The sequence below is a fragment of the Mauremys reevesii genome, linkage group 4 (assembly GCF_016161935.1).
Source record: "Mauremys reevesii isolate NIE-2019 linkage group 4, ASM1616193v1, whole genome shotgun sequence".
NCBI classification, from domain to species: Eukaryota; Metazoa; Chordata; order Testudines; family Geoemydidae; genus Mauremys; species Mauremys reevesii.
In genome coordinates this window covers 72,403,571-72,424,685 of record NC_052626.1, presented here as the reverse complement: position 1 = coordinate 72,424,685, position 21,115 = coordinate 72,403,571, and the positions used below count along the sequence as shown (strand labels likewise).

General features: G+C 53.4%; 3 protein-coding genes across 13 annotated transcripts in view; 2 read left to right on the top strand and 1 right to left on the bottom strand.

The window, feature by feature from the left end:
* ATG13 (autophagy related 13) overlaps positions 1-8,085 on the top strand; it is a 48,803-nt gene extending 40,718 nt beyond the window's left edge. For all 9 annotated transcript variants that reach the window (XM_039535326.1, XM_039535324.1, XM_039535323.1 and 6 more), the window contains 5 exons: positions 1,414-1,531; positions 1,937-2,014; positions 2,345-2,461; positions 2,987-3,115; positions 4,797-8,085. In XM_039535326.1, coding sequence (XP_039391260.1) covers positions 1,414-1,531; positions 1,937-2,014; positions 2,345-2,461; positions 2,987-3,115; positions 4,797-4,874 — 520 coding nt within the window. In that variant the 3' untranslated portion in view covers positions 4,875-8,085. The remainder of the gene's footprint in view (positions 1-1,413; positions 1,532-1,936; positions 2,015-2,344; positions 2,462-2,986; positions 3,116-4,796) is intronic.
* On the top strand, positions 7,013-12,657 carry LOC120403945. Its single transcript, XM_039535974.1, has 3 exons — positions 7,013-7,114; positions 9,940-10,275; positions 11,921-12,657. The coding sequence occupies exons 1-3, from the start codon at positions 7,013-7,015 to the stop codon at positions 12,164-12,166; spliced, it is 684 nt and encodes a 227-aa protein (XP_039391908.1). The 3' UTR covers positions 12,167-12,657.
* Positions 12,658-13,725: 1,068 nt separating this feature from the next.
* ARHGAP1 (Rho GTPase activating protein 1) overlaps positions 13,726-21,115 on the bottom strand; it is a 35,258-nt gene continuing 27,868 nt past the window's right edge. For 2 of the 3 annotated variants that reach the window (XM_039534798.1, XM_039534797.1), the window contains exons 10-13: positions 20,432-20,509; positions 19,520-19,648; positions 19,079-19,182; positions 13,726-17,815 (exon numbers count right to left, since the gene is read on the bottom strand). In XM_039534798.1, the coding sequence (XP_039390732.1) occupies positions 17,636-17,815; positions 19,079-19,182; positions 19,520-19,648; positions 20,432-20,509 (491 nt within the window). In that variant the 3' untranslated portion in view covers positions 13,726-17,635. The remainder of the gene's footprint in view (positions 17,816-19,078; positions 19,183-19,519; positions 19,649-20,431; positions 20,510-21,115) is intronic. The other variant, XM_039534796.1, reaches the window with a different exon arrangement.

The following is a 21,115-nucleotide window of genomic DNA, read 5'->3' as shown; positions in this document are numbered from 1 at the left end:
TGAACAGCCTTTCCTCAGGACTGGCTGAGGTTTTCTGCCCTACTGATGGGGGTGGTTCCCTCGCAGAGCCAAGCAGAAAGCTGCTCCACAGCCTTGCAGTCTCTATTGCAGTGGTCACCAACTGGTCCATCGCCATCGACTGGTCGATCCTAGAGGATTTCCCAGTCAATTGTGATCTCCGGTGGTCCAGCAGGGCTGTCCAGGCCCCACACCACTCCTGGAAGCGGCCAGTGTGCCCCGCAGCCGCTTGGAGCATGGAGGGCAGGGGTCTCCCTCCGCATGCTGCTCCTGCCTGCAAGCACCGCCCCCATAGCTCCCATTGGCTGGGAACGGGGAGCTGCATGGAGCCATGTGCCGCCCACCCCTCCCACGGGCCGCAGAGGCACATTGGCCATTTCCAGGAGTGGCGTGGGGCCAGGGTAAGCAGGGAGCCTGCCTTAGTCTCGCTGCGCTGCCAACCAAGAGCCGCCGGAGGTATGTGCTGCCTGGTGGGAGGCCACATCCAAGCCCTGAGCCCCTCCTGGATCCAGCACCCCATACCCCCTCCTGCACCTCAACACTCTACCTGAGCCCTGACCCCCCTCCCAGAGCCAGCACCCTGTATCCCCTCCTGCGCCCCAACCCCCTGCCCCAGCCCTGACCCCCCTCCCAGAGCCAGCACCCTGTACCCCCTCCTGCACCCCAACCCCCTGCCCCAGCCCTGACCCCCCTCTCAGAGCCAGCACCCTGTACCCCCTCCTGCACCCCAACACTCTACCTGAGCCCTGAGCCCCCTCCCAGAGCCAGCACCCTGTACCCCCTCCTGCACCCCAACCCCCTGCCCCAGCCCTGACCCCCTCTCAGAGCCAGCACCCTGTACCCCCTCCTGCACCCCAACCCCCTGCCCCAGCCCAGAGCCTCCTCCTGCACCCCAACTCCCTCCCAGAGCTTGCATCCCTCACCCCCCTCCTGCACCCCATCCCCTGCCCCAGGCTCAGCCCAGAGCCCCCTCCCACACTGTGAACCCCTCAGCCCCAGCCCAGAGCCCACAGCCCAGCCCAAACTGCAACCCCCTACCCCAGCCCAGAGAAAGTGAGTGAGGGTGGGGGAGAGCGAATGACAGAGAGAGGGAGGATGGAGTGAGTGGGGTGGGTCTTTGGGGAAGGGGCAGGGCCTCGGGGAAGGGGCAGGGTAGATCTTGGGTTGCCTTTAAATTCAAACAGTGATCTTGGGCATAAAAAGGTTGGAGACCACTGCTCTATTGCATACTGATGGCTGAAGGGGAAGACTGTCTAACAAGAACAGAGATGCTTCTCCCTCTCCTTCCTCCCAGCACTAGGAGAAGACATAAAAAAACAGGGGGATCTTGACAAAAGAATGTGGTTTTGTCTAAATTTATTTATGTGCAATGAGCCATCAACCCTTCTCCCCCAGTGAGGACACAGAAACCGTATCAAACAGCAGCGAAGGGAAGAGTGGCTCCCCACACGATCTCTTGGAGACCATCTTTGTCCGGAAGGTGGGGGCCTTTGTCAACAAACCCATTAATCAGGTAACTTGCAGTGATTGTTCTGAGGTGGACTCATGATGCACTTTTCCTCATGCCACTGTTCCTCTTTTCCATTGCTGGACAGTGGGGGCCAGGCACTGCATCACCAGGGCAGCCAGAGGAAACAGGAGGCCAGACTTTAGCAAGGTCTCTGTATGTGGTGCTTTACTGTACGCTGGGCCCTGTAGGCTCTGCGGGCTACACCTGTGTATTAAAGGGGATGTTGGCTGCAGTCTCTCCGACGTTATGCCCTCGAAGTGTAGCCCTTGGGTTCCAGTCAAGTTGCCAGTGTGACTTTGGTGGGGCAGTTTCAGATCCTGACATACAGCCTTGCAATGGGATGGGGCATACTGCATATGCAGAGAATCTGACTGAAGTGTTGAGGTTCTACCCATTGAATCTCTCCAGGTGACCATGGCCAGCTTGGACATTCCTTTCGCCATGTTTGCTCCCAAGAATGTTGAGCTGGAGGATAATGACCCCATGGTAAGAACCCCACCACCACCCCCCTGAGCCATCTTGCATGTCAAGTTTGAATCATGCAATACAGATGTGTCCTTCGTGGCCTTAGCTTTGCAGGCACTTCTGACCAAAGAACTAGCTACTTGCATCAGTTTGGTTTCTAATAACATCCTCTATGCCTGAGTCTGGGCTTTCCAGAGATGGAAACAACTACAGGTTTAGAGCCCCTGCTAGTCTGTGCTTACAGTCTGCATGCCCTTGTAACTGTCATTGTGCTTCTTCCCATGCTGGCACAACACACAGATGGGCTCAGTGACAGGATCTGAAACTGATGGATTCTGGTTTCTTGGGCAGGTGAATCCTCCTGACTCCCCAGATGTTGAGTCTCCTCTACAGGGCAGCTTGCACTCAGAGGGCTCCAGTGGCAGCAGCACCGGGAACACACATGATGACTTTGTCATGGTTGACTTTGTAAGTCCATGCAGTACTTTATCAGCCCAGGCTAGCACTTTCACAGAGCCCCTGTATCTGGGGTGGGCTGCAGCTGTTGGTGTGATGCTGAATTAAAATAGATGAATTTCTCCAAACAAGGGCTCATTGTGCTCCCATATCAAGGACAGGGTCTCTGGGCATCCTTTAAAATGGTAAAGACATTGACATTCGTAAACCCACAACTTGGGAAATTATTTCCTCCTCCTTTTATCCACCATGGCCTGGGTTCAGGTTTTTGGGTTTTCCCTGTGTCCCATATGCCTAAAGCAGAGACAGATTGTAGGGAAATATTCTGCTTTAGGTGCTCATGAAGTCATCAGGGAAAGACTAATTCTGGTCATGGCAAGGGATATGCCGCTGTTCAATTATTTGTCTTAGATTTATTGCTGTAATGTTGAGTTGTTTGCTGGTAGCCGATGGTGCCTTCTGTCTGTGACTAGAGCGAAGGGGGAAATCTGACAGAACTCTCTAAATGGGGATTAATGTTTGTATCTTTAATTCTAGAAACCAGCATTCTCAAAAGATGACATTCTCCCAATGGACTTGGGGACGTTCTACCGCGAGTTTCAGAACCCGCCTCAGCTCAGCAGCCTCTCCATTGACATTGGGGCTCAGTCCATGGCAGAGGATCTGGTATGGGAAAACGGGATTTTGGTGTGTGTGGGACATACGTTCTCACAATGCTCTCCTCCTCCTAGCTCCCTGAACAAGCCAACATCCCATAAGAGAGCAGAGGCACCTACCAGAGGGGTCCCTTGTCAATCTGCTGAACATGCCTGTACATCTCGGAACCTGAAACCTTTGGAAGGAACCAGATGTGAGATCTTTTCAGTCTGATTCCTTCTCAGTGCATGTGTACAGCTGCCATGGAGAATATTAGATGAGTTGTTGGTTTGTGCTACATGTGAGTGGGACAGTATCCGTGTGCTGCATCAGGTATCCTCTTCCCAGAAGCCATTGCAGCTGCAGGACTCTTCCACTGTCCAAGACTATTCCCTACTGTAATAGTCTTGTACTTCCCCTCTCATTCCTGCATCTGCTAAGCTCAAGGCCATACGAACTAGGACCAGTCACAGCAAAGGAGTGATTTGGGAGGACAGGTCTCTTCTTGGACAGTTTGATAAGGACTGGGAAAAGAGCATAACCCATCCTCTAAGGCAGTGTTTCCCAAACCTACAACACTTGCGTACCCCTTTTTGAGACATTTGTCTTACTGGCGTACCCCTTCTCTAATGAAGATAAATTTGGGGGTGGGGGAAGAGGCCCCAGTCAAGCCACTGCCGGCCCCTTGCCACCCTGCTGCCTGAGTGGGGCCTGTGGTTGAGCGGGGCCTGCGGCCAGGACCCGGCTGGCAGGAGCCGGCAGACGGAACCCCAGACCGGCAGCAGGCTGAGCCACTCAGCCCGCCACGGGTCTGGGGTTCTGTCCGCCGGCCCCGCTCAGGCCACTGCCAGCCCCTTGCCACCCAGGGTCCCGGCTGCTGGCCCGGCTCAGCCCGCTGCCGGCCCCTTGCCAGCCAGGGTGAATGGGCCGCGTACCCCTTGAAACCCTTTCACATACCACCAGGGGTACGCGTACCACACTTTGGGAAACACTGCTCTAAGGTTCTGGGGAGAAAACATACTGCCTTAATTCCAGCCCTGTCCCATCCTATCTGGTGTGTGAGACCTATTAGCCTGGAGCCTAAAATTGGAGTAACCTGAAATGTGCCACTTTTTTTACTGCACATGCTACATTTGTGAGCGAGTCCTTTACTTCACCCTCCCATTAAATGACTGAGTCTCTGTGGCAGCTTTGAAACATCTGTTTAATCTCCCAGCTGAGTGCCGCTGCCTGTTACCTGAAGGGGCAAATGTGCCATAGTTCAAATCTCTAGGTGAACCCAAATCTAAGAACTGAATGCTGCCTCTGCAGAGAGAATGCAGTATCAGGCCCATCAACTTTGTAACATGGTGTTACCTGGGAAAACCATAATGCTTAATGCTAACAACTGAGTGACTTTATTCACGCAGTTTGACAAAGTAATTGTGCTGCAGCTGTGCAAGAATTGCTACAGTCCTGGGTATGGCACACCTGCTGCTTCTGTAGAAAAAACAAACTGGGCAAACGGCCCTTCTCAGGTTCACGTGCTGGATCCTGTCTGATATCCTGCTTCTGCTAGGAGTGGTTCATGTATGAGGAGGAAGAGCACAAATCAGAGCAGAGACCTTTGGCCAGAGTTTACCATATACGTTTCCACTGTTTTATAGCTTCCCTTAGGCTGATGTACCTTCTGTGAGTGAGTCCTGATCTGAGTTTTTCTTTGCCTTCACAGGACTCGTTACCGGAGAAGCTGGCAGTCCATGAGAAAAACGTCAAAGAGTTTGATGCCTTTGTAGAGACTTTGCAGTAAAGCTGTTTTCTTATTGCAGCAGCAGTGTCCTTCTGGAGCACTTGGAGGAGGAAGACCATAATGTCTGTCTGCCACTCTCCCTTTTGTGTCCAGTTTTTCCCCCCCGTATCTTGTGGGCTTTGTCAGATCACCTCCTCAGTACTGGGTACAGATTCAGCTGTCAGTCTCCCCTCAGCCAGGCCCCGGGATAGTTTTGGACCCCATTTCCTACTGGCATTTGAGTACTTATCTATGACACTACAATAGGGACAAAAGAAATCAAGCTTTGTTGTTAGTAACCCAGTTCCCCTTCAGTCTTCGTTCTGTGTATGGAGGGGTTTTATGGAAAGCTGCCAGAAATGCTCCCTGCAAAGCCTCTTGCATCACAATTCCTCAAGATGTAGCTTCTGGGGCACAGACCATCTTTTCCCTGCGTCTGCAATTGCACTGGAGTATAGACAGCCTTGGCTCAGAACAAAGGATCTGTGCAGTGGCAGACTCAGCTGGCTTGAGTGCAGGACCTCAGCTCTTAGAAATGGGGCATTTCATCCTGTCTTCAGTGAGTGCATGGACTGCAGAGCACAAGGGGATGAGGCAGACTTCCACCTCATGCACTGTACTGTGCGACACCTATAGATGTCTTCACTGTCTGCTCCCAAGGAACTGGGGCTTTGCACAGACTTTCTCTCTGGTGCCTTGTGCTGGGCCTGTCTGCCCGAATCACAGATGTACAACTACAGAAGCCACATTTTCTTGAGTGTATGAAAACCACAATGCTAAGGTCCCAGAATGTGATTGTACTGGTGCACCTGCAAGTGGCACCTTGGGAGTATGTTAAATTTGTAGTCGCGGCTCTTGAAATGCAGTTGTAAATATAAATAGGAATGCTATTTCTCCAGGGTTATGTAACTAGGAGTCTTAGTCCCTTTTCCCTGCAAACCTTGCTGCTTTATGGTTAATATATAAGAAACAGGAAATATTTATTGCTTTTAAAGAAACCTATATTAAAAAAAGTTATGTTTTCACATACAAGTGCAGGTCATTCTGTCCTGTCACTGCAGACAGCTGTTGTGCCATGGAGCTCTGTCCCATGACAATAGTCTGCCTTTGGTAGGGAAAATCCAAGATATTTATTTTCAGAGACACTTATTTACTCTAATACAGTGTTCTGTTCTGGGGACTTTCTTCCATGACACCCAGGCTGGGCATTGATATAAGAACACGCATGTGTTGGTGCAGCAGAGTGGCAGGGACTTTGTGAAGAGCGCCATTCTGATAGGCTTGGGAAATGGACTTGTTCTGTTCCTCAGCCATTCCAGAGGTAGCTTGTTCACAGAAGCACACTTTTGGAAAGTTGATGGTACTCTTTTTAATCAGCTGGCTTATGATTAGCTAAAAGTTTATTTTTGTAATGAGCGAGCCATGAAGTAATGAGTGGCTGGCAGTGCTCTGTGTTTGATCTGGTTGTTGTGTATCCTTTTGTCTCACGTGAGGAAGGGAGAAGCTGTGTAATGGCACTAAGCAGGAACTCAGAGTAGGGCTTGTGCAACTTTCTCCACCCTTCAGCCACCTGTAACTGGGCTGAGTAACTGAAGAGACTTCTGCAAGTCCCCCTTGCTATCCACGGATGATATTTCTATAGAGTGGTGGGAGTTCTCTGTACTCTGAGGATCCTTGCTAGTTTCCTTACTACTGGTGGAGTAACTAGCTTCTGTTCAAAAAAGGCTGGATGTGGCTTTCTCCAGAGCTCAGCACAATTCCTGAGGTTGAAAAGGAGGGTTGTTAGCGAATGACACTAGGCCTTGGGTTACCCCGTGGCCTCTGCCGCCCTCCGCCCTGTGCTGCTGCAAGAGCAAGGAATTGAGCTCAGGACCTGAACTGATTCCCAATATGGTAATATGTTCTTTTGCTTTCCCAGCCCTTAAGTTGACCGGTGTTTGCTGTGCATGATCAGTGGCAGTGTTTTAGTTTATGCTCTAAAGCACCAGGTAGGGGTATTATAACTACTTGAAGCAGCAAACTCCCCTCTCCCAGGCCACCCACCCAATCCAACTAACTCCCATATCAAAAGAATCAATCCTTGTTTTGCAAGGAGTAATCCAATCTCTTCACTTGTCTGCACCAGTGCTAAAAGGCCTCCCAGTGAAGTGTAATTGGAAATGCTGGAGCTGAAAATCCCACTATCCCTGTCAATTAATAACACTGACTTAGGGGGCTTCAAAGCACTTGACGAATACTCCCTACAACCTGCCTATGAGGAGGTAAGTAAGCTGCATCTCCACAGTACAGCTGTGGAAACTAGACATGGGGTCAGGTGATTTGTCCAAGGTCACACAGTGAGTAAATGGCAGAGTCAGCAATATAACCCAGATCTCGTGATTTTCCCCTCCATCCCCAATCAGTTGGTCATTCTCCCGAGTCTTGTAGTAAGTTGCATGTGGACATACTCTGGCACTCTGACCTTTAACTTGCAGGCTATGCCTGGGTGAGCTCTCCTGTCAAGTTATTTGTAGAGGTTAGTAAACTACTGGCATGCATTGTGCCTGCTAGGAAGAATAGAATAGACCTTCCTGGTGGTGATCTTTCCCTAGGCAGCATTGACTCTGTAGTTCCTCCTCTTCTTCACGCTGAACTGCTGTGGTATCCACAGAAGGCAAGCCATCATTCCTGTTTCTGTCTGGAAAGCCTCCAGGGCCTAGTGTCTGTGCTCAGTCATTTTCATGTGACTTTTACAAGATTGCAGCTCCTGCATCTCACAAGGCAGAACTTCTGTGTAGCAACCATGTTTGTTTAATGCTACCCAGTGGAAATCTGCCCACCTGGGTTGATAGGGTATAGCTGGATAGCCACAGCAATAAAGGGTTTCTCTTGGGATGAGAGATGTGCTTATTCCTGGGCAATCCTGAGAGTTTTGACACCTCCATTCCAAAATCTAGGCGCTCAGCTCTGTCTAATCAATGCATTAGAAATGATTGGCCCAAAGCAGTTCTGCAAGAGGGACCTAGCTACTGATGCTGTGGCCTGCTGTAGAATTTGTTTAATGATGAATATTGTCATAATTTTAATAGCCATCTGCTCAAGCCTGTACTATGTCAAGGCAGCTTGTACCTAGCGGATGACCTACAAATGCTTTGGGTGCAGGGTACTAAATTGCATTGTTTTGGAAATAGTCTCCAAGGCACTTCATGTATTCAAAGAATTTCCAATAAATCTTTTATGTAAGCAACTCTGACCTGTTTGCCATGCTGATCCAATTCTTCTGTGAATTACTCTGCAGGTTCCGATGCCGGGACATTCTCACCTTTATGGCTTTCCCTTCCAACAGCCAGATTTTACCTGCAGCGGTCGGTACAGCTGCAGGAAGGAGCAGGGTTAATGCCTACAAGCCGCTATTTTGGAATGTGTAATGGGCTGCAATGAGGAAAGTTATGGATAGAGCCCTGCAAATCCATGGGTATCTGCTTTATATCCGTGGATCATTTCTGGGGTTAGCAGCGCGGATGTAAGAGCCTGGGGGGCAGCTTAGAGGAACCGGCACGGATCCTCCACCTGCCCTGGGCAGGAGGCCTGGGAGGCCGGGACACGGGGCCGGGGGTTGCTTGGGCCCCATGCCCAGGGCAGGTGGAGGGTCCACCACGGCTCCTCACAGCTGTCAGTGCAGCTCTTGACAGCTCAGCTCCAACCAGGGAGAGGGGCGGCTTGGAGCCGCAGCCCAGCCACGGTAAGAGCTGGCTGGGGAGCCGTGGTGGACCCTCCACCTGCCCTGGCCAACTGGCCCAAGCAGCCCACCCCAGGCAACTCTATAGGTCCCCCTTCCCTCCCTCCCCCACCCCAAGCCAGGCCAGTGTGGAGCCCAGCCAGGGAGCCACGCAGATCCTCCACCTGCTCGCAGGGGTGGGGGTGTGTCTGAAAGCAGCCCCTGACTGTGTCCCCACCCCCCAGGCTCCTCACCCAGCCGAGGGCAGGTGGAGGATCCGTGACTCCATGTGGGCTCCCCACAGCTGCCCACTCGGCTCTCCCTGACCAAGGTTGGGGGGTGGGAATGCCTCGGAGCCTCACCCTGGCCCCCAGTGTAGAGCCCTGCAAATCCATGGATATCTGTGGATATCCGCAGATAATTTTTGTGGATCATGTATTGGATGCTGTTCCTTGGTTCCTTGTTTGTGCAATGACACAGCATCCTGTCTTGTGCAGACTGCACTGTTCATTCAGCCAGCGTGAACAGAAACATTGTCCTGGTGCCAGCTTCATCCCATGTTGCACAACTCAGGGTAGAATAGGTGAACAGAAATCTAGAGCTAGAAGAGGACAAAGGGCTGCTTAGAAGAGAGGCCCTAACTCTTATAAAGCCCTCGTAGCGGCATGCTTAAACTTGAATAATGAATTCCCAGGCTGGGTATAGGCACAAAGATGTTATCTTGCTTCTCTAGCTGTGACTTCTCCATAAACAAAAGCTTGACTGGCAGTACTTCAAGTTTCAGCTGGGAGTAGAAAATCCAGCTGCATTTAGCCTGCTTCCTCTATCACCACCAGCACCACAGATCCTGCCATCAGAGCAAAGCTGGCAATTGCATTCATGGTGTGCCAAACAGAATAGCCTTGAGCGTGTTGTTCTACACCGCTGTGGAGATTGCTCCATAGGCATACCAGGGGGAGAAAGCTCATGTTTCTCCCTGCTGGGAGTCTGACAAGCACAGGTTGAAATACAAGGTTCATCAGCACACTGTTTGGTGCTAACAGCCCCTACGTGGGTATCTCTGCTGTCAAGGTCCTAGCCCAGCTAGTGCCCCAATAACCAACATATCCCCAAAGAAATGTGGAGGTGCACCACCTGCAGGAATGGCCAGGAGCCCAAATGGTATTTGAAAAACGTGAGGCCCCATTCAGTGCTTTGGGCAGATTCTCTCCTGTTCTGCTCAAGCACCACTGTAGTGAGTCAGTGTGGCTCCCCTCCTGCCCAGCAGAGGGAGCGCCCTTGCAGAAACCCAAGTGGGCGGAGCCACCACCACCTGTCCCCGCCCCCTGGAAGTCAAGGGGCGGGACAGGAAGTAGAAAAGCCGGCCACCAGAGCTCAGTCAGGGCCCAGCCACTGCAGGGAGCAGATGTGCTGTTGGGAGCTCCTGACTGGGAACCCTCCAGGGCCCGAGGCAGCTGTCCTGATTGGCCGGAGCTTCCCTGTGCCTGCTACGAAGAGGAGCCACCGGAGCTTCCCTGGGCCCGGTACTGGGAGGAGCTGCCGGAACTCCCCTGTGCCCACTATGAGGAGGAGCCGTCGGAGCCTCCCCAGCCCTGCTGTTACCTGGAGGAGCCGCCTGAGCACGCCTGGCCAGACTTCCCTGAGGAGCTGCCGGATCTGCCACCAAGCCCTGGCCGAGAGGAGCCTATGCTGATTGACTGGCCTGGACCCGGTGCAACCGACGAGGTAGGCCCTGAGGGGGAAAGTGGAAGTAGCCTGGGGGTAGCCGACCCGTCAGGCTGCAGACACAGAGGTACCAATGTCAGTGTGTTGCGGTCAGGACCCCACTGACCAGCAGCGGATCCACGCTGCTGCTAGGGCCCCAGGCTGGGACACAGTGGAGTGGGTGGGCCTGTGTCCCCCCAGCCACCCCACTCGGGGGTGGCAGTTTTCCCCCTCACCCACTGCTCTGGTCTAGGGACCTGGGCCTATATAACTACTGTTTGCTGCTCAGCCCTTGCGCCCCAGGGCCTGAGCTCCTTGTACTGTTTGCTGCTGCACAGGCCACTGTAACAGCGGACGCGTAAGGAGTCGGTGTGGCTCCCCTCCTGCCCCAGGAGGGTCGAGCCCCAGCCCAATCGATTACAACCACACAATGTGATGAAACCTACAGGGCTTCCCCTGGTACAGAGACCCCCAGAGGGAGGCAATGGGCTCTAGGTGGTGCTGCTGCCTCCCCACCAATGTGGGCTGCAAAGAGGAGCCTCCAGCTAGTAGGGGCAGAAGCAGCCACAGCAGGAAACTTTGAACATTCCCAGAACTTTCTACAGTTCTGACTGGACTTTGCCTGCCTGCCTGCCTGCCTCATGCTGAGGGGCTGTTTGTTCCAACCCCCCCACCCAATCCCTCAGTCTCTTCGCCTTAAATTCACACTACATCTGACTTGAGCCTTGTCACCATCCCTTTCAAGTTAGGCTGATTTCCTCAATTCCCACCCCCCCACGCACACACCAAAAACCCCACAAACTAGTCATGGATAGAGTGTGCTGTTCATTACTATCATATTGCTCACTCTGCTTGTGTTCTACCCCTCCCCCACTGGCTGGTGTATTTTGATTGCAAGCTCTTCAGGGCACAGACTGTCTATGGCTGTTTGTAAGGGCCAACGAAGAGGAGGGGGCCCTTACACAGTACTGTAGTAAGTGTTTGTCATGCTCTGCCCAGGAGACCCAGTGACCTGAACAGGGGCCCAGCAGGCCAGGAAGTCGTGTTCCAATTGACAGGCTGCAATGTAACAAGAGCATGACATGGTGCTGTCTTGCTGCCAGGCCAGCTCACAAGAACTGGGGCCTCACCTCCAAGAGGCTGTGCTAGTGCATAGTGTGTAGCTGGCCCTACATGGAGCCCTTCTGGGAGAAGCCAGTTTGCGGGGGGCTGAATCTCACTGATGGGACAGTTGCCTTCTACATAATGGAAACACCAGGGGTACAACCCCTTCAGCAGCCTTGACAAGTGTAGCAGGTGTGAGTGCTCCTGGGGGCAGTAGAGCTGTAGGACTTTGGGTGTGGAACAGGGCTCTCTGCGGGTCAGGCCCCTTCTGCAGGTGCAAGGAGTGTGGAGGGTGGGTTCTGCTCAGAGTCCTTACAAGAGCTGTATTCCTATGGCCCTTCAAGAGGCTCATCATGAGCTCCCATGTATCAGCCAACTGTGAGTTTGCATCCACGATGGAGGGCCAAGGCTGGGGTTTTCTGTCCTGTGCAGCGTGCGAGGGGAGAGGACTGAGTGGGCATAAGCCAAAGGTCCCCTGGATAATAGCATCAGCCTTGTGGCCATCTCACTCGTGTTGGGAAGGTGACACTGCTTCAGCCCCCATCTCCCCCTTCCCTTACAGGTCAGGTGTCTGCTCTACATCATGCCCTGCTTCACTGCTGCTGGCCCTGAGATCCAGCCTGGAGGCCAGAGTTGCCACCTACAAGAAAGGTGCCTTTGTATTATGTCCCCAAGCCTGGCCAATGCACTACCTGTCTACACAGCTGCTTCTATAGGCTGGCCAGGGCAGCTCAAGCAGCAGAGGGTGAAGAAGCACAGACAACAACCTCAGGTACCCATTCACCGGACTTCAGCTGCATGTCCCTGACCCCAAACCCTCCCAGGTACTCGGTTCCTACCCTGTGCAGAATCTCACTCCCTTCAAACATCTCAGCAAAGAGGGCTGTTAAGAAGATTCTTCCCCTTGCTCTGGCGTGGGGAATTAATGTAGTAATGTCAGATGCCCGCAGGTGCTTGAGGGAACACATCACCAGACATCAGCAGTACCAGGAGAAAGGAGCTGGAGCGCTACTGAGAAGCAAAATGGGAGAGTAACGAAATACTTCTCCGCTGGCCTGTATTTACTGAGGGATAATCTACACTGATTGCTATATTTGCTTTCTACAACCAACTCTCTGGATAACTTTTCATGAGTGTACCCCACTATTTGGATGTTAATATCTAAACTGTATTGCTAATTTATTCACCTAAATCTGGATTGTTTCAGATTATGCACTATCTGTATCTTCTGACTTTTAAACCAAACTTTGGATAAGCTAAGCACTATGCACAGACACTCTTTTTTTCTTAACTTGTATATTATATAATTTTAACATTAGCTTTAATAAATTTGCTGCTGTCCTACCTCCTGTCTGACCTGCCAGCTCAGGAGCAAAGATCCTTCCCTCTGAAATCATAATGATCAGCTTGGGGGGTTGGTTACTAAGCACTGGAGCACAAGAGTAGCCACACAGGTGGTAGAAGCACCCTGTCCATGTGCTCAGTTATTCTGGTCTAGTTCTTTAGGGGTAAGGGAAGAATTTAGTGTGCGTAGTTAGTAATCAACCCCTCATGACAGTCATTAAGATTCCTGTGCGGTTGCCACTTCTGTCTTCCAGCATTGCCTGGAGGGGCAGCCCCTCAACCAGCCTGAAATGGGGGCAGGCCCTGGAGCCTCTGTGCTTATAGCAAACTATGTCTGTGAAAAGCACCGAGCTTACTGTCCTAGCCTTTCAGGGCTGGATCCAAAGTGAACATGGGGCACACCATCAGCTGCCCTCTCCAGTGTGAGGGATGTACCTGTCCAGAAAAGGAGTGGGCCTGAGGGCCAGTGGTGAAGCTGCAGCAGCACTTTTTTGGGGTAAGAGTGCTTAAGGCAGATTAGCTCTATCACCAGGAAAGGGGGCCCAGCCTTGAGGTCCAAGTGGAGGAAGGCACAGAACTACCTTTTGAAGCCCCACCTGTCTCCTGGATAATTCCTACAGGCTAGTTTAGGCAGTTCTCTGCACGGCCCTCTGGCTTTTGTGAATCCTGTTCTTAGGCACTGAACTCTCCCACTGCACAACATAGGGAATCTGGTGCCTAACCTGGACTTTGGGATTTCAGGGGGCAGTAGGGTGCCTAAAGTTAGGTGTTGCAGTGCAGTGTGAGAGTCCTCTTGGTGGATCTAACACCAAGTGGCCTAGCAGATGGCTCCTCCCCATTGAGTCTGGGAAGAGATGCTGTCTGTAAGTGTGCGTACACTCCATGGAGAGGCACAAGGACGATGTACCATGCACAGCTCTGCCCTCTACTCAGTTGTAGCTGGGTGAGTAACCAGCCATTCTGCTTTCTCTTGTAGATCAGCCCCAGAGGCTGTAGCTCAGAGAAATACACCATGCTCTGGGGCTGAGTTTTGGTTTTTATTGAAATACAAAAAGTGCAAACTGTGAAATACAAGATTGGTGCAGTGTAGAAGGAAATAAACATGGATGTGAATTAATGTCACAGTAAAAACCCCAGCCCTGGGCCTGCTGAACATCAACTGGAGAGAAGGCAGGAAACACCAGCAACAAAAAGCAAAGCTGTAAATTGCTCTAGAGCACCACTGCTTGAAAGAGCAACCAGGGGCTAGTCTGGCCCTCAGAGGTCTCTGCTGAGTCAGCAGAGGGATTACCATAAGGCATCAAATTGACCTTGCCCTCATCTGCATCACCCAAAGGCTCTGGTTCCAGAAGAGACGGACAGAGGGCTGATAGCTAGGGCCAGTTGTGGAGTGGGGCCAGGCTGCTCAGACACCACTGGAATGAGGGGAGGAGGGAAGTTGGGTGCTGCAGAGCAGGGCACAAAGAGGAGACAAAACATGTCACCCTCAAAGGGCCACTGTGGCCAATATTTAATATGGAAGCCACGCTGGGGAAGGGGCTCTTGGGTGGCTGGACCCAGGAGGAAGACACATGGGAGACAAATACACAGAGTAACCATGGGTCCCTAACCTGCCACCAACCACCTCTTACAGGCAGCAAGGACTAGAGCCTAGTCTCTTGGGCCGAGGCTGGTCCTCTAGTCACTCCAGCTACCTGCATGCTGCCTCCCTCCCTGCTCTGCCTCAGGCCGTACACCCAAGGAGGCAGATAGACTAGGAAGGCAATTCAGTCCTGAGTTGGCAGAGATGTGGACTCGGTTGCCCACCTGCCACGGGGAGCCAAGGGCTGCAGTCAGGCCCAGGCCACAGCTTCACACACAAGCCACAAGAGTAGTATCTTCATAAAAGGCATCCCAAAGCATAAATTGCAGAAACAATGTAGCCAGCACTGCTGGGCCTGTTCCAGGCCTCTTGGCAGCGCTGGGGGACCAGGTAGGGGGTGGGTAAAGGAATGGGAATATTTACACTGGAGTGCTCCCAAGACCTTGCGAGCCCATTCCCAGCCTGTGCAGTACCAAGAGCCTACCTTTTCTCCAAGTCGACTCCCTTGCCTATGCAGGGCTCTGCCCCAGGAGCAGGGTTATCCCCTAACACAGGGATTTGCAGCAGGTCCCGTTACACTCAGGAAAGCCCATAAACTCAGGAGTTTTAACTACATAGAATTTTTTTTGTTAAAGTGTCTCTGGGAGGCTAAGGAAATACCTTCCCCAAGTGCACCCTCAGCCTGCCCCTGCCCCGGGCTGCCCAGCCCTGCTTTTTTCCAACACCGAGCAGATCAGGATTCAGTGCTCCCAGCTGGAACTCACTGCAGGCAGCAGCAGCTGAGCCTGCAGCCAGGTCCTTGTGCCCCAGCCCATGAGGAATTTCTGTTCTGGGCTATTGGCCTTAAGATTCTGGCTGTTCCCAAGGAGGCCAGCAGGCTTTTCCTTTCCTCTGGGGACAGCGAAGTCAAGAAACATTTAGCTGTGGCCCAGATAACATCAGCAAACCCAGCTTAGCTTCACTCTGAAATACATGCAGGAGGGGATGCTCCCTTTAGAGTGGGGAGACAGAAGCTGTGATATGGGATCACGCAGACAACACCCCTTTCCAGAATGTCCCACTAAGCATGGCCTAACATGGGGCAAGTGTAGGGCTCTTCCTACACTGCCCCCCTCCTGACCTCGATAGGAGCACTGAATCCCTCCAGCTTTCCCAAGAAGCCTCCATGGCAGATCTATCCTCCATGCTGGATCTAGCAGAAGTCAAGGTGAACTAGAAGCCCTCTGTGACCCACCCAAACCATCACTATGGACTTATTCACAGCAAAGGGCATTCATGTCCCAGAAATTCAACTCACACAGCGGCACGTCCAGCTCCAGGCCTGGTCCCTCCCCACCATGGGCCCTTCCACCTCCCAGAGAGAGATTCACTCAGTAGCCGGGGTGGGATGGGTGGCTCCAAGCTGTGCACAGCCTGTTCTCCAGCCCTCCTCAGAATTCTCCGCTCCTCCACTTGCCCATCTCACCCTTTTGTGGGTCATCCCAAGAGCAGTCAATCAATCGGCAATAGCTAGAGCTGCCGAACTGGGCCTGGGCTGCACTGCAGGCCTGACAGTTCTAGGTCCCTGCTCCTGGGCCTCGCAGAGGAGACCCCCTTCCTGCTGCTGATGCTCATCAGCAGTTTGTCATATTTTTAAATCAGGGTATCAGCCTTTGGTCAGTTTCTAGGGCAGGTTAAAATCCTATTAAAAGCAGATCAACTGCCACTTTATAAAACGAGCTCTGCTTGGTCCCAATGTTTCCCCACTGCTGTGGTGCAGCTGGGACCAGGACTGGTCTGGGGGAGCAGGGCACGAGAATTATGGGTCTTGGGGAGTGAGGCTAGAAACGGAAAGTCTCGCTCAAGCGTGGAAGCTCCTCTCTCACAGGCCAAGGCCAGGAAACGCTAGCTCCCTGTTACTTTAACATGTGGCAGAGGGGATCCCCCCCCCCGCACTAAAATCAACCCTGAGGCAGTGACTGCAGTGCAACTGCCTCAGGAGGGGATCTGGCCTGCTCTGTTCCTGAGCCTGGCCTGTAGAGAGCCAGCTCCCTCCCTAGCCGCCTAGCACATAAGGGGTGCATCAAAGCAGCTCCCCTGAAAGGCTAGGGGAATGCTGCATGGCACAGTTCTGCCCTAGTGGCTTTGGCACATGAGAGCTCAATACCTGGGCAGGTTCCTGCGATCCAGGCCTCGCACACTGGCTAACATTTGGCCTCAGTGCGCAAGCCCTTCCCTTCAGGCTACATTCTGACTTACATTTTTGCTGGAAAAAATTCCATTCACCAACCAGGGTCAGGGGCTGGCCAGCAGACAAACAGGGGACCCAGGAGTGTCCCTGTGCTGCAGCCAGGAGGAAGGGAAGTTTCAATTGTGGGGTTTGGCAGTGGGGAGTCAAGTGCCACCAGAGCACTTGCCCCTGGCATGATTCCAACAAGCGCACTGATCACAGAGCATTACAAAGGGGACCCCGCATCCCCAGGCAGCGCATGTCCACTGAGGCCATGTCTGGAGTGAAACCCTTCCACCAAGAGCCGGGGACAAATGGTCCTAGGGGACCATTAGAACCAGATCTGAGTAGTCATGGGCTACCACACGCCATACACCCCATGCCCACCACAGCCCTGTTACTGAAGGTGAACAGCACCTGCAGTGGGTGCTAGCGCCCCTTGGAGAGGCATTACTAGCTCCCCGGGGTAGTAGTGTCAGCAAGGGGAGGGGCTAAGCCAACTCCCCTCAGTCACAGAGTCTCTGGCAGGGCCCAATGGCCCAGCCCCCGGAGAGTTAGTTTCTCCTTCACACACCTGCTGCGAGCCAAGGGCAGGGTTGGTATTAGCCCAGGAGCAGCTGGTGCTGTCCTCACAACACCTGATGCACAAGGCTTACCTGATGTGCTCTGGGTGGGGGCAGGGAGCCAGGACACTGCACTCAGCTCCTGAGAGGAGGGGCTGGCACAGGGAGCCTCCTGCCACACAACTCGAGCCAAGTCTTGCCCAGGTGATGCAGGCAGGAGGAATGAGCTGGGATCTTGGGGAGTTGCACAGAAGAGGGGCTGCTGAGGGGAGGAGAGGAGGGCAGAAAGAAACCTGTGAGGGGAAGGAAGGAGGGAATGGCCCCCAGTAGAGCAGCATGGCCAGGGATGAGCTGCACAAAATGGCCATGGGGACAAGACTCCACTCCCAGGAATGGGGAGACCAGCTCCCCTCCCCCACCTCTGGCAAATGGTTGCCTGCTCACTCACTCCCACAGCCCTCACTCAGCTCAGCAGCTCCAATGGACCCTCTGTGCTGGAGGCTCCTGGCCATGGTTCCAACAAGATAGGAAGAGGGAGAGGGAAGGTGGGCACAGTGTGCTAGTGTGGACGGCCCCGGCTCAGGCCTCCATGTCCTGGAACACCTCCCCCTGGTAGTCCAGCAGGAACTTGGTAAAGGTGTTGATGGGGTTGATGGCCTTGAGGGTGATGGCTACATCCTTATCCCACAGCAGGTTTGGGCCGAAAACCACGGCCAGGTTGGTGTTCGTCATCTTGTTTACGTCACTGTGAGTGGAGACCTGCGTGGGAGGGAGAGAGGACCCCTAATGACTCAGAGCAGCAACAACAGCATCAGCACTCTGCCCTCCCTGGTGCCTCACAACGGCACGGTGGGGGCTCAGGCGCCTAGCCTAGAGGGGCAAATTGAGGCACATGAAGCAGTACAGGGCCTCCAGGACAGAGAGGCAGGCTTGCAATGAAGACACTTGACTGGGCCTCAGGGGACCTGGGTTCAATTCCCAGCTCTATCACAGACTCCCTGTGGGACCCTGAGCAAGTCACTTGGTCTCTGTGTGTCCGTTCCCCATCAGTGAATGGGGATGACAGTCCTTCCTTTCTCACACTGTCTGTCTTGTCTCCACAGCAGGGACGTCTCTCGCTGGGCCCTGAGCCTGGCTCTCTAGGAGGCGCTGCCATACAGACGATGACAAAGGCAGAGCAGGAGAAGGGTTCCAGCAGCAATGAGCCCAGGCCTATGCTCTAACCACCCTCTGCTGAGGGGTGTTAGGTGCAAACTGAACAGCAGTTTCCCAGCGCACGCCAAATAATCAGCTAAATTAATGTGGACATGACCCTAAATTATCCCAACCCTCCCCTACCCTGGAAAAGCTGGAGGGGACGGATAGGCCTGGAAGGGGTGGGGAAGGCAGGGAATAGAGTCCAGGATCCCGCCCTGGCCCCCAGGAACTGTCAGGGAGGGATGGCGTGAGTGATATACAGGGCCCAACACCTGCAGGGCTTTTGAGATGGCAAGTGACACCCTGCCACATTCTGCACCAGCTGGCATCTCCTCCTCCAGGCCACACAGAGACACCTTGACCTGGAGGTGCTGTCTTCCAACATGCCCAAAGCATTCGGGGGCTGAGTGTCTTTGCCCCTTTTGCTGTGGATAGACCTGGCTCAGTAGAGCAGTTCCATAGTAGTGGGAAGCTCCCTGCAAGTCAATAGGGCAGGATCTGGAGCTCATTTTCTATCCCGTTCACACCTGTTTCTTGGTCTTTACCTGCACTAAAGGGAGTTTCACTCTATCTCAGCTGCTGTCCTGCCCTCTGCCCCCCGCCCCAATGGGAGGAACTACCTGAGCCTGACGAGTCAGAACCAGTTCCAACCCTTGGGGAAGGGGGACGGAGGGATAAAGCAGGGTGGTTTCCTGGCCCAAGCCGCGCTCCCTCTCAGCTGGGCAGCATGTGTGTTGGGAAGGGAGGGAATGGGCAGTAACGGAGCTGGGCCCTGGTGTAGTGAGCTAAGAGGAGACCCCCTCAGAGCCAAGTGCAGCAACAAACCTCTGCCAGGAAGGCCATCAGGAAACAGAGCACTTGGTAGTTTTCCTCGGGCAGGGTCTGGAGGGTTTTGCGAACAACATCCACGCGATTTGACTCCTCCACATCTGAAAGAGAAACACACGGGGCACGTAAGTAGGTGAGCAAGACCCTAGCTCCCACCAGGCAATGAAGGGGGGGAACCTCCAGCTCCCACCAGGCAATAGGGCAACCCTGACTCACACTGGGAGGCTCCTCTGATAGGAGCCCAGCTCACAATGCACAGGTACCCCAAGCAGGACTCCCTCTCCTCCCCATCCCATGCAGACTCCCTTGGCAAAGGGGGCTCATCCATGCTGCCTGGATTACTTGGAAAGGCACCAGAGCCACAGCCTGGGATCGGGGGCGTAGCTGTGTCTGGGGTAGCCTGCAGGAGATCCCTGCGCCCTCTTGCCCCCAACTCACTCTGGAAGTTGACAACGTGGTTGTAGAGGCTAAAGGTGAGCAGGGGCTCTGGCAGCTCCCGCAGGAATGTCTTGAGGATCACGGCAGCGAGGTGAACGTCCTCGTATTGCTGGAAATCCACCTGTATCCCTGAGGACAGAGAGCAGGCACAGGCTCAGAGCCCATCTATCAGAGCAGGAGCACACTGCATAAGGGAGAGGGGCAAGGGGCAGGACTCCCTCCAGACCAGCAGAGCAGAGCATGGTGTCAAAGCCCAGCTCTGGAGCAGAAGCTCCCTGGGGACGAGCATGGGGCCAGACTCCCTTGAGATGCAGGTAACTTACTTGCCCAGAAGACAGAAGCAACAGCTCTGCCAATTCCAGCCCAATGTCCCCAAGACTCATCACTCCAAACAGGGGTCTTTTCTGGTCTTGGTCTCACTCTACAGGGCAGCAATGGGAAGTTAGCATGCCCAGCCCTGGGAAACAGAAGCGGCTCCTCAGGGAGCAGGTTGGGAGCCTGCTCAGGGAGCCTCTCCTGAAACAGGGATGGGGGGTGCACATTTTGCACTGCTCAAACACAATTCCTCTGGCAGATTATGGACAAAGTTCAGTTCCCCTTGCTCAGCAGGACGGAGAGCAGCGTTCAAACAGGCTTTCAGATCATAGTGGAATGAGTTAGTTGGATCCCAGCCTAGATCCAAAGAGGTACTTGTGCACACACTCCTGTGTAGTGCTAGATGGAGCTCATATTCCCCAGCACTGGGTGCAGAGCAAGAAGCTTGATGAGCGCAGAGCCCCAGAACAGGAACAGTGCAGAGGAGCAGAGGCTGAGCGTCAGGACTGGTGAGGACCAGAGAACTCTAACTCGGAGGTGGGAGTTGGGGGAAGTGGAGGGTCACGGTGCAAGGTTCTCCCGAGGAGGGACACTTACCCATGTTGTATTTTTGTTGGACCTCTTTGACAATCTGTGTGGAAGCTGATCTCCGGAAAATCCCCTCTTTGGTCAGAGCTGGGGAGAGAGAGCAGAAGGAAAGGGAAAGCTCAGACCAGGCCTGTCACACACCGGAGCTCTCCGACCCTTCCAAGCCAGCCACAGCACACAGCAAGGCTGTCAAAGCACCAGCTTCTCCCATGTGCACAGGAAACCTCCGCACACAGCTGTGGAGAGAGCCCATGCCCAGTGTGATGCTCACCTCAGGGGAACACACAGCACCCCCATGTTCATCTTTGTAAAATGATTGTGTGGTATCCAATGCAAAGTTTGTCATGTCAGGCGTCTTTGGAAGGCTCATGATGCACTGAGCATGGTTGTTATAGTAATGTTATAATAATTGTTACAGTAATGTTATAGGTTATATATATAGTTATGAGGCTGAAAATGTATCCTCATGGCTTAAAGCAAGCCCAGGCAAAAACTCCCCAAGAGCAGAGAGGCAGTTCACAGCTCATCAGGGCGTGGATGGGACAAACCCAGCCCAACCTCACAGGAACAAAGGACACTGGCCTAGGCAGCAACAAAGAATCTGTTAGACTCTCAAGGGAGTCATCCCCCTTCCTTTGGTGAGTTTGGAACTGCGACAAGGTAATGCTCACCTGACTTGGAAGGGGTGGGGGG

What these genes read in the sequence shown, in the direction of transcription:
- LOC120403945 (XM_039535974.1), top strand. Translation starts at nt 7,013, where the DNA reads ATGCTGGAGCTGAAAATCCCACTATCCCTGTCAATTAATAACACTGAC. An exon ending in TACAACCTGCCTATGAGGAG is followed by an intron (nt 7,115 to 9,939) that starts GTAAGTAAGCTG and finishes GTCAGGGCCCAG; the next exon opens with CCACTGCAGGGAGCAGATGT. An exon ending in GACCCGGTGCAACCGACGAG is followed by an intron (nt 10,276 to 11,920) that starts GTAGGCCCTGAG and finishes CTTCCCTTACAG; the next exon opens with GTCAGGTGTCTGCTCTACAT.